The sequence below is a fragment of the Pseudochaenichthys georgianus genome, chromosome 21, assembly GCF_902827115.2.
Source record: "Pseudochaenichthys georgianus chromosome 21, fPseGeo1.2, whole genome shotgun sequence".
In the NCBI taxonomy this organism is placed as follows: Eukaryota; Metazoa; Chordata; class Actinopteri; order Perciformes; family Channichthyidae; genus Pseudochaenichthys; species Pseudochaenichthys georgianus.
This window is the reverse complement of record NC_047523.1, coordinates 27081944-27094061: the sequence shown is the minus strand read 5'-3', so window position 1 is coordinate 27094061 and position 12118 is coordinate 27081944. Positions and strand designations below refer to the sequence as shown.

Genomic DNA, 12118 nt, shown 5'->3' with positions numbered 1-12118 from the left:
TTCATCTACCACGTTTTCATTTTTCATTAAAGTGAGAGGACTTCAGCGGAGGCTAGAAACTCTTCTTCTTCTCTTTTTTGTGTATTCTCTTGTTTTGATGCAAGCATATTGCTTCCTTCACATGTAGTAAATAAATACACGGAGGCCTTTGCAGGAAAATAAATACTGACCAAATAAGACACAAACACATGGAAATGCTTGTTGTGATCGGGTTGAAGATCAGATCAGAGAAAACGACAAACACAGTCCCCTCACCGAGCCCATCAGTCAGGGTGATGACACACGCCATGGATCGTTGGGTGACCCGGGGTGACACAGATATGATCTGACAGCGGGTTTAAATTCATGCACGATAACGGACTTCACACTGTAGAGTTGTGATTCCATCAGATCGGGTTTACCTACCAGTTGAATGGAAAATATTGGCATTATGTACACAGACAGGAGAGGACCAATACATTAGATACTCATACAGTCAATAAAGATGTTTCTTAAAGGTCCACTATTATACTCTTTTTCATCAATATATTACAAGTCTCAGATATATACAAACATGTCTCTGAAGTGATTGGCTCCAAATACCAAACAGATCATTGTAGCATTACCCATAATCCCCTCTGTTTCAGCCCTGTTTCAAAAGTGCTGATTCTCTGTCTGTTACTTTAGATGAAAACAAGGAGCCCCTCCCCACGGCCCTCTAGAGATTTGGTTAAAAAGAACACAGTAGTGCTCTAGGAGGAGATCCAGGTGATAAGGTGGGGGGGGGGGGGTTACCTTGGTTGGTGATTGGCTAATGGTTACACAAGCCAAAACATCATTATGACATCATAAAGTGGCCAAAATCTGATCAGCTCATTTTCAGACAGGTTTTTATATAAATGGATCAGGACAAAAAGAGAGAAAATATTTTTTCCTGAAACATTGAGAATCTCTTTACACAGAGGGGACACATGTTGATGTAGAAAAGACATGAAAAACCCCAAATATATCATCCTTAAAGAGACAGGAGTGGCTCCTTTTGATCCCAGTGTTACACTAATGATGCTTTTTCTTTATCATTGTATGGGTAATACCAGGATCCATCAATCCAACATTTATTTTAAAGATTAATAATACATGGTCTGTGGCAGCAGGTTTATTAAGAAGGCCACATGAATTATCCAAGTACTATTTTAATGCACACACAGGGATTATAAACTAATCAATAATACTAATCCTAGTCTGGAAATACCATCCATTTCACAGACACAGCCTTACATCACCCCCCAGTGTTATTGCTGTTTGATTATGCAGGGATGCAATAGCCTTTATGCAATCAAGTTCAGTATGACGGCTTATGAAGGGAAAATAATTTGCAGCTTATAATTGTGTTTAAGAGGGAAAACAACTTTCCATCTTTCATTAAGGTTTAGGGAGGCTGCTTTGTGCGGTCTAAGAGAGGCAAGAAATGAGGGTTACCATAGCAACAACACAGCAATTGAGAAGGCCAGTGCGAGAGAAAAGTGGAAAATTAATGGAGTTGAGAACACTGGAGCAGGATTCTGCCGAAAATGCGTCTCTTACGCCTGAGCATTTTTTTTAATTAAACATTCATTTATACTGAATTAAAGTAGGAATACAATCTGCAAAAAATTCTTCTGTTTCCTGTTCATTCAAAGGAATATGCTTCCTTGTATATCTGTCAGAATATAAAGGTATTGACAATAACCTGCAATATATTAGAAATAAAATATAAATATAATGTTAATAATACACATAATGTTGTGTCTAATGCAGGGGTGGGGAACCTTTTTCCTCTCAAGGGCCATTTCAATGTTTTCAACATCCTCAGAGGGCCGTACAAATGATTGACCTCTGCTTAAAAATACTAAAATCACAGCCCACTCATTTCACCTTTCTTTCATGCTGTGCAAAGAAAAACCAACCTCTGAATCCAGATATCTTGCCATGACTCACGTATGCATGCACGTGCAGAGTTGTGGCATGACCACCCAAACAGAAAGATATGGACACAAGATGTGTGCAAATATATTTAGACTCCTATCCATGTGAACATGATTTAAGTGGGGGGGACCTAACCTCCTCTAGGGGGGTCTTCCCCCCCATGCTCCCCCTGGAAGATTTTTTTTTAAATGTTGAAGTTAAAAGCATCAATCTGGGGCACTTTGAGAGCAACATTAGTAGATCTATGGATACAGATCTCAACACCCATATGAAACAGAACTGTAAGCAGATTTTCTTTTTCTTTATGGATATTTTACAAATCACTCCCCTTTCAAACTGTATTCGTGAAGAACTTTCAAACATATAAAGTTTTACTGTCATATAGTAGGCCTATTTTATACCTGTTTACTTTATTCTCTTATTTTTTTAGAACTATAATGATCATATAAAGATGTGCCTTTACCTCACTGGTTGTAGAAAAAGCTTCTTATATTCGTTAGCATAGCTAGCTAACCAGATGCTAATAACAACAAAGTTATTGACTGTATGCTCAGTATGACAGATCGCCACTGGGTTTACAACTACAGACACAGCCACGCACAAACTGCAGCATGTGGACGGCTCCTTATGGGTACTGCAATGTTTGGAAGTGCCGGAGCGGAGCTGCGTTCTGGTGCTCCCCGTCAGAACTACACTCCTGTCAGATGAGACATATACCACGTGATGACACGTTAGGCTTGTGTTGTGTTCAAGGACCCTGACCTTGGCCAGGAAAAACAGGCACTCACTTGTTTAATTATTTTGCGGTCTAGATTTCTTTAATTTTTTTCTTTTTTGCGTGTGTTTATAAATTACCTCGAGGGCCACACCAAATGGTCTCGCGGGGCGTATACGGCCCGGGGGCCGGAGGTTCCCCACCCCTGGTCTAATGTAATGCTTTTGTACAGTTATGGTTACAGCATTTTTTTCTAACTACTTGTGATTGTACTTCATGTATCAAATACTTAAAATATTGACCAAGATAAACATGCAATAAATAAAGTTAAGATGATATTGACTGATTTTCTTTTTTTATTTTGATTTTTCAAAGATATGGCGATGTTGATTTTTTGGGACAGGATATCAGATTGTGGTTAAATCTGATATTCTACCAGCACTGTGTGTGAGGGACACGCACGTTACATGGTCTATAAATGCTGCACCAGAAGTGTTTCACTTGGCACTCCAGCAACACCAATATTTCTCATTGATCATCTGCAGGCCGTTTGTATTGATCTGCACTCCTTTCTTATAGCTCCTGGTAGTTTCTTCTTTAATCATGTGTCCCCAGAAGCCATTTTCAAATGTATCAGCATCTGAAAACAGCAACTTTAATGCAACTAAACCATCTTCAACTTGGCAACTGTCTCTGCTGAGGAAGGCCATGAGATGTATTTGAGAGAAGTGGACCTTGTGTGAGAGTTTCTTGCCAACAGCCTGAATATTCAAGGTGAAAAAAAATTATAATAAGAAGCCTGGCACATTAAATAGGTTTTATTCACATGTTGTGTACCCTTTTAATGTCTAGAGTATTAGGCCTAAGGGCTTATATATTTGGTGAGATGTCCTAAAACAATTGAGCTTCTAGGTTAAATAATTAAAATATGGAAACATTAAGATTCAAGAAAATACTCAAGTTACTCGTGAGTATTTAAAAAAAATGTAACTGCCGTGTTAACTCACATCTTAAGCCCCCTCAGAATAGACTATTGTGTGGATGTGGCGTTAATCAATGGAGTCCCTTTTTGTTTGGTTGACCCTCTGAGTTTCAGAGTCACGAGGACTGACCCTGATCAATAACAGTCAACAGCAGGAAGACACCAGACCAGCTCCCTCATCAATTTAACACGTCTCAGCAGCACCATTCATCATCACAGATGTTTCAACATAATGATTACGCACTATCTGAGAATGATATGCAGACAAGAGGGTCAAACTCCAGGAAACAATGAAATAGACTATTTGAACCTCAAAATAATATGACAAAATATATAAACGTACCTTATTATATTGAATAAATCAAGAATAGGTTTTTTAGATATTTTATTAATAGAAGAATTAAATACAAAAGCATGGCAGAACGTTTCCGCCATGTGCACCACACAACCGCATTTACAATACAAATATAACAGTATGACATTTTTATTCATAGTGTTGATATAAAGTCACATTTTATTTTTTTTAACTCAAGAAACTGCCTAAAGCTTAAGTGACGGTTGATGCATCGACAAAGGTGTCCGATGCAGAGATGTATTTATGTTCAATTTGTCTGCATCAATAAGTCAGATGGGATTTAGATGTTGGTTTACACGTGCAAAAACAGCAACATTATTCATCTACCACGTTTTCATTTTTTATTAAAGTGAGAGGACTTCAGCGGAGGCTAGAAACCCTGCAGCCCTCTTCCACCACTCACGGTTAATACAAGTTAACAGACAATAATGGGATATGACAAACCATATATTTTACTCTGGGTGGCAGTCAGGGCTGTTTTAGGGAGCACCAATACAATTTAATTTTCACGTGTGATCCAAGTATTTCTCCCTGGTGTTATTTACTGTACAGAATTCACAATTCCTTTTCTGTACTCAAAGTGACAGAAGTGTTTGTGTCACAGCCACAGAAAGGTGTGTGTGTGTGTGTGTGTGTGTGTGTGTGTGTGTGTGTGTGTGTGTGTGTGTGTGTGTGTGTGTGTGTGTGTGTGTGTGTGTGTGTGTGTGTGTGTGTGTGTGTGTGTGTGTGTGTGAGGAGGGAGAGAAGTGTGAGGTGAACTAGCTTTGTGTGGGAAGTCAAGTCGTATCAATAAAAGAGCAAAAGCTAACTGAGCTGCTTCATTTCCATTCTAACAAGACAAATATATATGTAGTACTTCTGTTACATAAACTGCATTGCCATCATAAAGTGACACGTTAGGAATCACTCAATTAGAAGTAGTTATGACTCGGCTGGGTGCAGACGAGTCCTGTGGCAGCTGCCAGTGGAAGTGTTACTTGCAATGAAGCAGACATATTAAAGGTGTAAAAAAGGGAGGGTTCCTCTCTCCTCAGACGGAGTACTTCACACCCATGGAGTAGCTACCAGACCAAACTAAATGCACATTCATGTTTTTCAGCCTCCTCAGGGGGGAACGAAAACCCTTCCCTGCCATTTCAGCAGACAGTATGGCCAAGCTGCCGCAGTCCTCATATAAGAAACTCAGTCTTTTCAAGTATATGAGGTTTGGATGAACAACATTTTAACCAACACAGCTGACAGCCTAGGAGAAACAGGAAGAAGGAACAACAAACATCGTTTCGAAAGGGAAATAAATGAACCGTGAGGGGAAAACACCACTAAAAGCTTTCAGTGAACTCCAGTCACTGTGCAGATGTGTAACCCCTTTGCTCTGCCATCATCTGTTGCCTTTATTAATAACACAAACGGTTGCTCACTACAGGATGAGAGTGGTTTGTCTCTTACAGAAAAGCACACAGCAACAACAGCAGCAGCAGACATTAAAGAGTGGTTTTTTTATAAATACAGGGGACATGAGAAGAAGCAGGAGCAGCATCCCATCAGTATCAGATTAAGGCTGTGGAACTGAAGTGGTGATTCAGTAGAAATAGGCTGAAGCTCTTCACAGCAGCAGAGACTATTAGATACTGTATAAACCCCAAGAGAGACTGACACACACAGGGTACACCAGAGACCAGCAAAGAGGGCCTCTTTCAGTACAGGTGACCTTCAAAAAGCATGATGAACCCTCTTGATTGTCAACAACAACCACGTCAACAACATATCAGCTGAGAAAAGTCCTCTGAGTTTCTAACAGAGCTGCCAAATCCCCATGGAGCTGGACTTCGGACATGCTTTGTGTTAGCCTACGATAACTCTGCACCTCCACCAGGGGGCTCAACCTCCTCCTACTCCTCTCCACGTCCCGCTGAAACAAGTCCCTACACCTCTGGAGCCCCTTCACAGATCCTGGTTCAGGGGTCTCCTCGTGTCCCAGGCTATCCCTCCCCTCCTCTTTATCAGTAAGCAGCGATGACACACAGTCTCTGAGCGACACCACCTCTCTCTCCAGTGCCAGAGACAACATTTGAGCAGCTTCCTGTCCTCTTGTACCTTTGACAGGCTGGATGGAGCAGCACGCAGGGAGGAACGCCAGAACAGAGTTCAGGAACTGGAGGGTCTGTAACTGGCTGCAAAGGAAAAACAGAGACACAATTTGCACATTATAATATTATGTTGCAATAGATAGAAACATGTCTGAGTTTCTTTATGTCTATTTATAATGTATCATTCATCACAGCTGCTTCGTACTCACCTACCTGTTCAGAGTTGATTTGCAGAATTTGTCATTTTAAGTGCTGGGCAGAGAATCACTTTGATATTCAGTGGAATATCACACGGACACGCTCCCCAGTCAACTTCAAAGCCTTGATAACTTTTAATCCATTAATATAAATTCCTTAGTTCTTAGTCCTACCTTCCTTAGTTCTTTCAAATAAAATTGAATAACTCAGTACGAGTCCCTCGTAGTAGTGTTTGAACCAGAGCAGTAATATCATTTGCAAATTAGGAAATATCTATAATGGACAAGATAGTGTATGTTTTTGACTTTATCACACTGTTAACGTAATGGCATAACCAGTAGGATAACCGAAGAAAGTTCAACAGAAAAATGTAAAGTGCATCGGTGCTTCTCCATTTCACGCACATGAACGTGAGCGACGCAAAACAACATTCTGCCAAAGGTCAGGTGCCACACTGTTGCACGGATGGCAGGTGGCTATAATGCACCAATAGGAGAAGACTGCTAGTAAAGAGAGCACAAATAATCAAATGATTGATTCTGACATTTTAACAATCAAATGATAACCCAAATCCTTTAAAAAAAAAAGGTAATAGGAGACGAATCTATATAGCTGTTAATTGAGGCCTTACTAGTAAGTAAATATGGATGTAACGAATGCAGGTTTCTAAATATTCCAAAAATCAGCTTTGCAAACACTTTATGAGAGGAAATGGATAAACCATGTGTTGCAAGCCACACTATTTCACATTGATTTCACTTAACTGACATGATTATGGCCAATCTCTTCATTCTACCAACACTTACAACTCGGAGGCAGTACTGACAACTTAGAGCTTCTTTTAAAGAGGGTTATTTACCTGGAGTGGACTGACAGTTCCCCCTGGAATGGGGTTATCTGATGCCAGTGCAGCAGCATGAGAGGAGACGGTCCTGACGAATTTAACAGAAGATACTGAGGGCTCACTGCCAACCTCTTACAGCCCTCTCTTCTCTGAATCCAGCCATCCACATCACCTAGGCTGTGATCTGGAGAGTCTATGAGGAAGACCCAGCGATCCAGCACCGCCATCAAACTCAGCAAGTCTTCTTCAACCTCATCTGGGCACAAACAAAGAAGACAACAATGAACAAACACAAGCCAATTGTTTAATCTCAAATTGAGTGCATTTTTGGTATTACCTGTTTTGAGTTCAGGGTTTTTTAACAGTCTGGTTTGGAAATCACTGTGGATGTCTAAAGCAACTTGACCACAATGCAGGACCACCGGTTTTGGGTTGCACACAGGGGCAAAAGCATCTTGTCTCTGGACGTAATGGAGCACGACACGGCACTTGACAAAGCCAGAGGTCAACAGAGGTGTCAGCCTGGACACAGCAGTCACAGCAAGTCTGCATGTGTTGAGATCATTGGCTCTGCCTGCCTTGTGCTGCTTTCTTCTTTTGGCTGCAGGCTCTGAATATGTGGAGGCAGGTGAGGGGGATGATGATGAGGAGGAGCGGGGCGCAGGGAGCCAGAACACTTGGCTTTGGGTCTGGATGACTGCAGGCGTTGAGCTCTGACCCGCCTCTGTCAGGATGGATAAACTCACACTGGCCGCTGGTCTAGAGCAAAAATAACACATCATAAAACATATCAGATATCACATGGACAGTAGGGTATCATACTGAAATCACGTTTTTTTTTAAAAAATGCCTGACAGCTTGAGAACTGATTAAAAACACCAACATCTCCAGGTGGCGACATGCCATCAGCTGGACAAGTGCAATCCAAACAGCATTAGGGAGCAATTAGGCCAGAAGTAGCTTTCCTCCACATGTTCACAGATAAAAACAGGAACAGGTGGAGGGAGGAATCTGATAAGTTTCAAAAAAGGAAATTGGAGAGTAATTAAATAACATGTTGCGTTGATGACCAGTTTACCACGCTGCATTTGCCTTCGCTAAATATACATTTGGCAGCAATCAAAGAAGCAATAATGGCTCAGAGCTGTTGTTAACTGAGATTAACAGACTAAGATTGAATTAATCATGTAAAAAAACTATGACAGGTAGAAATTGTACCTCACAAATGTGATTAATTTGATATAATTTGTCCACCTGCATCATTCTTTTTTATTTCTGACAAATGTTATCAGGAAGTATTGATATGGTCTGACAGCTAGACATAAGCACTTCTTCTCACTAGACTTAAAAGTGGAGTGCCATTTATTTTTGCATGTATCTTTATCATAATAAATCAACTACACTTTTAGTCTTTTAGAAGAAATGCCGATAAGTGTTTAGATAATGTCATATTCAAGGAATATACATACAGCTCACACATTCTTCACACAGACAAACATATTGCATTTCAATTAAAAAACAAATGACGTTTACATTGAGCTGTCAGTAGTTAGTATCACTCCCACAACCATTCGCTCCTCGGTGATGCGATGCCACAGCTTGTCAACTTGAGGTTTTGGAAGCCCTGCTGGCATGTCTTGTGTCTCGTCAGCCATGGCCTCATCCTTTGACTCATCACAGTCCCACAGAGCAATAAGGCCTTCCTGGACCGAAGGTGCAAATACTATAATCAGCGATGACAGTGTGTGACAGCATTGACAGCAATAGCAGTTTATGTCAAATATTTCAATTTGCCCAGGTACATATTTAGTGGACTTTCACAATACTATTCAAAAACAAAGAGTGTGCCAGTGATACTCTGTGAAATACAGTATAATTATTCCTGGCATATTTATTGAATTCCTTCAGGCCACATTCATCATTTGATCTGTGTGGCAAGTCTTGTGACCACAGCAAAAGGAAATTAAAGCAACAGTAACAAAAACATTTAAAATAAAAAACATTAAATGACATCAAGCCGTTTGCATTTATTGCCTGTATTTGCTTCCTCAATGGCTCAGGCAGGATTAGGAGCACTTACTACATCAGCCTCATGTGAGATGCCATTTCAAATATGAAAAGGTATTAACATGAGTGACAAATGCTGGAGTAAAAAGAACTGAGGGGGAGGAGGGCGGGACTAACAGTAATACAAATCTCACTGGGTTTTTTTGTGTGTGTTCTTAAATCCCCCCAAAAATGTGTTATAAAATGTCTCGCATTGAAGTTGCTAAATGAATTAGAATGCATGTCAGTGTTACCGATATATTATTATCATAGATGCAACTGAAAACAACACCAGCTAATACCATGTGATAAGACTTTATGTTATCTAGTCTTAGTGCTAGAGAGGGCACCTTTCTGGTATAGAGACATATTTACTTACAGCGGTGGGATCAAATCAGACCTGCGGTACCTTGCTGCATGTTGTCCACACTCTATCCCCTTTTACATCTATCTTCAACTGCACTAATATAAGGAGAAAATACCAATATTCTGTACCTGCTCAGGCTGGGTGAGAATCGTCTCTCTTTCTGAGACCACGTTGGTAAGGGCTTGGACGGACTGCTGTAGAACTCTGTCCTTCACTCTCAGCTCCCTTTGAAGATCCTGGAGCACGCTCAATCCACTCTGCAAACAGATCACAGTTGAGAGTCTATATTAGATCTATATTATAGATGAAACACACATTGAGGGTCTACGAGAAAGTTTTCCAGACATCAGAAGTGTGCTTATTGACAGCAAAGGAGCTCTATGAAGCTGAGCCTCCAGGCAAAGAACAATGGTCTTAGATTGTCCAGGCTAGCTTTTTAATGAAAAGCTGACATAACAGTTTAAATGAACGACAAGAATGAGAAAGTGTGTACTGCCCTCAACAAATGATTTTAAATTGTAGTTTATTTTGTGATGTGTTGTATGAAATGAATGCTCATAATGCCAGATGCATTTTTAGTAATATGAACAAGAGTTCACATCTTTACATCATTTTGTTCATTTGTGCTTTTGCATCATTAATTCATTTTTTTGTAAAAACCATATTATGATGTAATAATATCATGAGGATATATGATTGACTATGCTAAAAGGATTGTTTTCCTTTCCAAAAGACTAGTGCTGTCGGTCCAGTAATAGATTAGGAATGCTTACCTGTAGTCTGGACTCTAAAGCTCTAAGGGTGAGACGATCGTTCTCTGGTGGAGGAGGCGGAGTCTTTGGTGCACCACCGTCCTGACCACGCTGAAATGTGTAATTAAAATCAGTTAGCTGACCACCAACCAATGTTTTCTCTAATAAAGGAAATATCCACATGACGAGTACATGTTATGCCTTACAGAATATGAAATGCCACAAAGGTCAGTGAGGAGATATTTTTCTATAGGCTGTCCTGTTGTGCCTTGATTATTAAAAACCAACAGCATCTGGTCTGTTCCACATCCCAGGAAGTCATCCACATGAACAGAACTGACACTTGACCAGTGGGAGGCTATCTGGGGGAGAGAGTTTACAAAATAGGCTTAGAGAAGGAGAGTCAAGCAGAACATAGAATTAAAATAAAGATATTTAACATTGGTTTACCTGAAATGTTTCCTTGCGAATAGCACATACATGCCCCTGGTAAAAAGTTACGACAAAGAGGCAGCCATTTCTCCCTGTGTTGACCATCTGAATGTGTTCAGCTTGTTCAAAGGGGAGCTGACACACATCTTTCACAATGCCATTCTCAAAATATACAAGTTGCTGATTAGAAGTTGCTGCAATCAAAGTGGATTCCAGCACATCATCCACTTGTTCAGCTGACAGCACCAAGATGCACCGTGTGATGCAAACATAGGGATGAGGCAAGACCATAGAGCCATCAAACACATGTCCACTTTCAACAAAATAACCCAGGGTTTGTCCTGTGGACTGAGGATTTGAGCATTGGTCTGAAAGTGTTTTTAGTCCAAGAACAAATACCTGTTCTTTGTGGAGGGGAAGTTCTCCAATAACACTATGGGACAACTCAATGGGTATCTGTTTCACCTCTCCTGCCTGCAGAGATGCAAAGAAGACATTCCCAGCATGGCTCCACAACACTGTGGGGCCCTGGAGGATACACACATTCTCCTTCATTTGATAAGGGAGTTTAAACTCAATGCAGGGCTCCAGTCTGTTAGAGCTGCTCAGTGTGAGAAGACTATAGTGGAAACTTCCCCCCCTCTCGCTTTTCTTTGTCACTAAAATGCACGGCATGGCGACTCTCTTCTGAACGTGTATGGCACATTTACATTTTACAATATCGACACGCGCTGATCTCTTCCTGCTGATGACAGCTGCTCCATCAGCTGCCTTCAGGAACGTGTTGTCTTCCCGTTCAAATGAAAGACTGCAGAATATTAACTCACTTCTTTCACCGTCATGTGTGGCTGAAGCTCGTTTACAGTTAAATAAGATTATCTTTCCAAAGAGGGAAAGACGATGGCGATTTAGATACACATCTTCCGAGGGTAATAACTCCATTATGCAAGAGGGAAGCTTCGGATGCCGACCTGGTTCGATCTTTCCTTATTGACAAGCTGAGTTAACGGTATTGCTAAGCTTGGAGCTGTCACTCTCATGACAGAAGCCTCAACAATATGTACATATGGACGACTAGTTGCTAAATGTACTTGTGAGAAATAAACTAAGCCGTATTGAGTTGCATAGAGACTGTTGCACACTTGAAGTGGCGCGCCAACTCAAATCGAACGCTTCCTGTCAGTCCAAGTGCATTGTGGGTATGACTGATAAACAACAGTGAGTTGACGATATTACGATAAACAGTTATCCGCGCTAGTCATAATTAAACGAATCGACTGCATGAATGATTAGATATAAACCCTTTTGCTGAGTACAGTTGAACACTCCCTCTGCCCTTTTACTTTAAACAAACAACACAGCGGAGAGGTGTGGCTAATGCTGGAGCCAAAATGGC

At 40.7% G+C, this 12118-nt stretch overlaps 1 protein-coding gene across 2 annotated transcripts; it reads right to left on the bottom strand.

Moving 5' to 3' along the window:
* Window positions 1-4011: 4011 nt before the first annotated feature.
* fancb (FA complementation group B) lies at window positions 4012-11999 on the bottom strand. 2 transcript variants are annotated; one of them, XM_034109510.2, is made up of 8 exons: window positions 10741-11999; window positions 10497-10652; window positions 10312-10401; window positions 9667-9795; window positions 8659-8828; window positions 7463-7884; window positions 7141-7381; window positions 4012-6167 (listed from the first exon to the last, which is right to left on the bottom strand). In XM_034109510.2, the coding sequence occupies exons 1-8, from the start codon at window positions 11662-11664 to the stop codon at window positions 5762-5764; spliced, it is 2538 nt and encodes an 845-aa protein (XP_033965401.1). In that variant the 5' UTR covers window positions 11665-11999; the 3' UTR covers window positions 4012-5761. The 2 variants fall into 2 exon arrangements, with proteins under 2 accessions (XP_033965401.1, XP_033965403.1); XM_034109512.2 differs by lacking the exon at window positions 10497-10652 and having other exon boundaries at window positions 11550-11628.
* Between the last annotated feature and the right edge of the window lie 119 nt (window positions 12000-12118).

Bases quoted from the DNA above. Each gene is read 5' to 3' on its own strand.
- fancb (XM_034109510.2), bottom strand. From the start codon at position 11,664: ATGGAGTTATTACCCTCGGAAGATGTGTATCTAAATCGCCATCGTCTT. The intron at 10,653-10,740 runs GTAAACCAATGT...TCTCTCCCCCAG, and splicing joins TTCGCAAGGAAACATTTCAG to ATAGCCTCCCACTGGTCAAG. The intron at 10,402-10,496 runs GTAAGGCATAAC...TACACATTTCAG, and splicing joins TTTGTGGCATTTCATATTCT to CGTGGTCAGGACGGTGGTGC.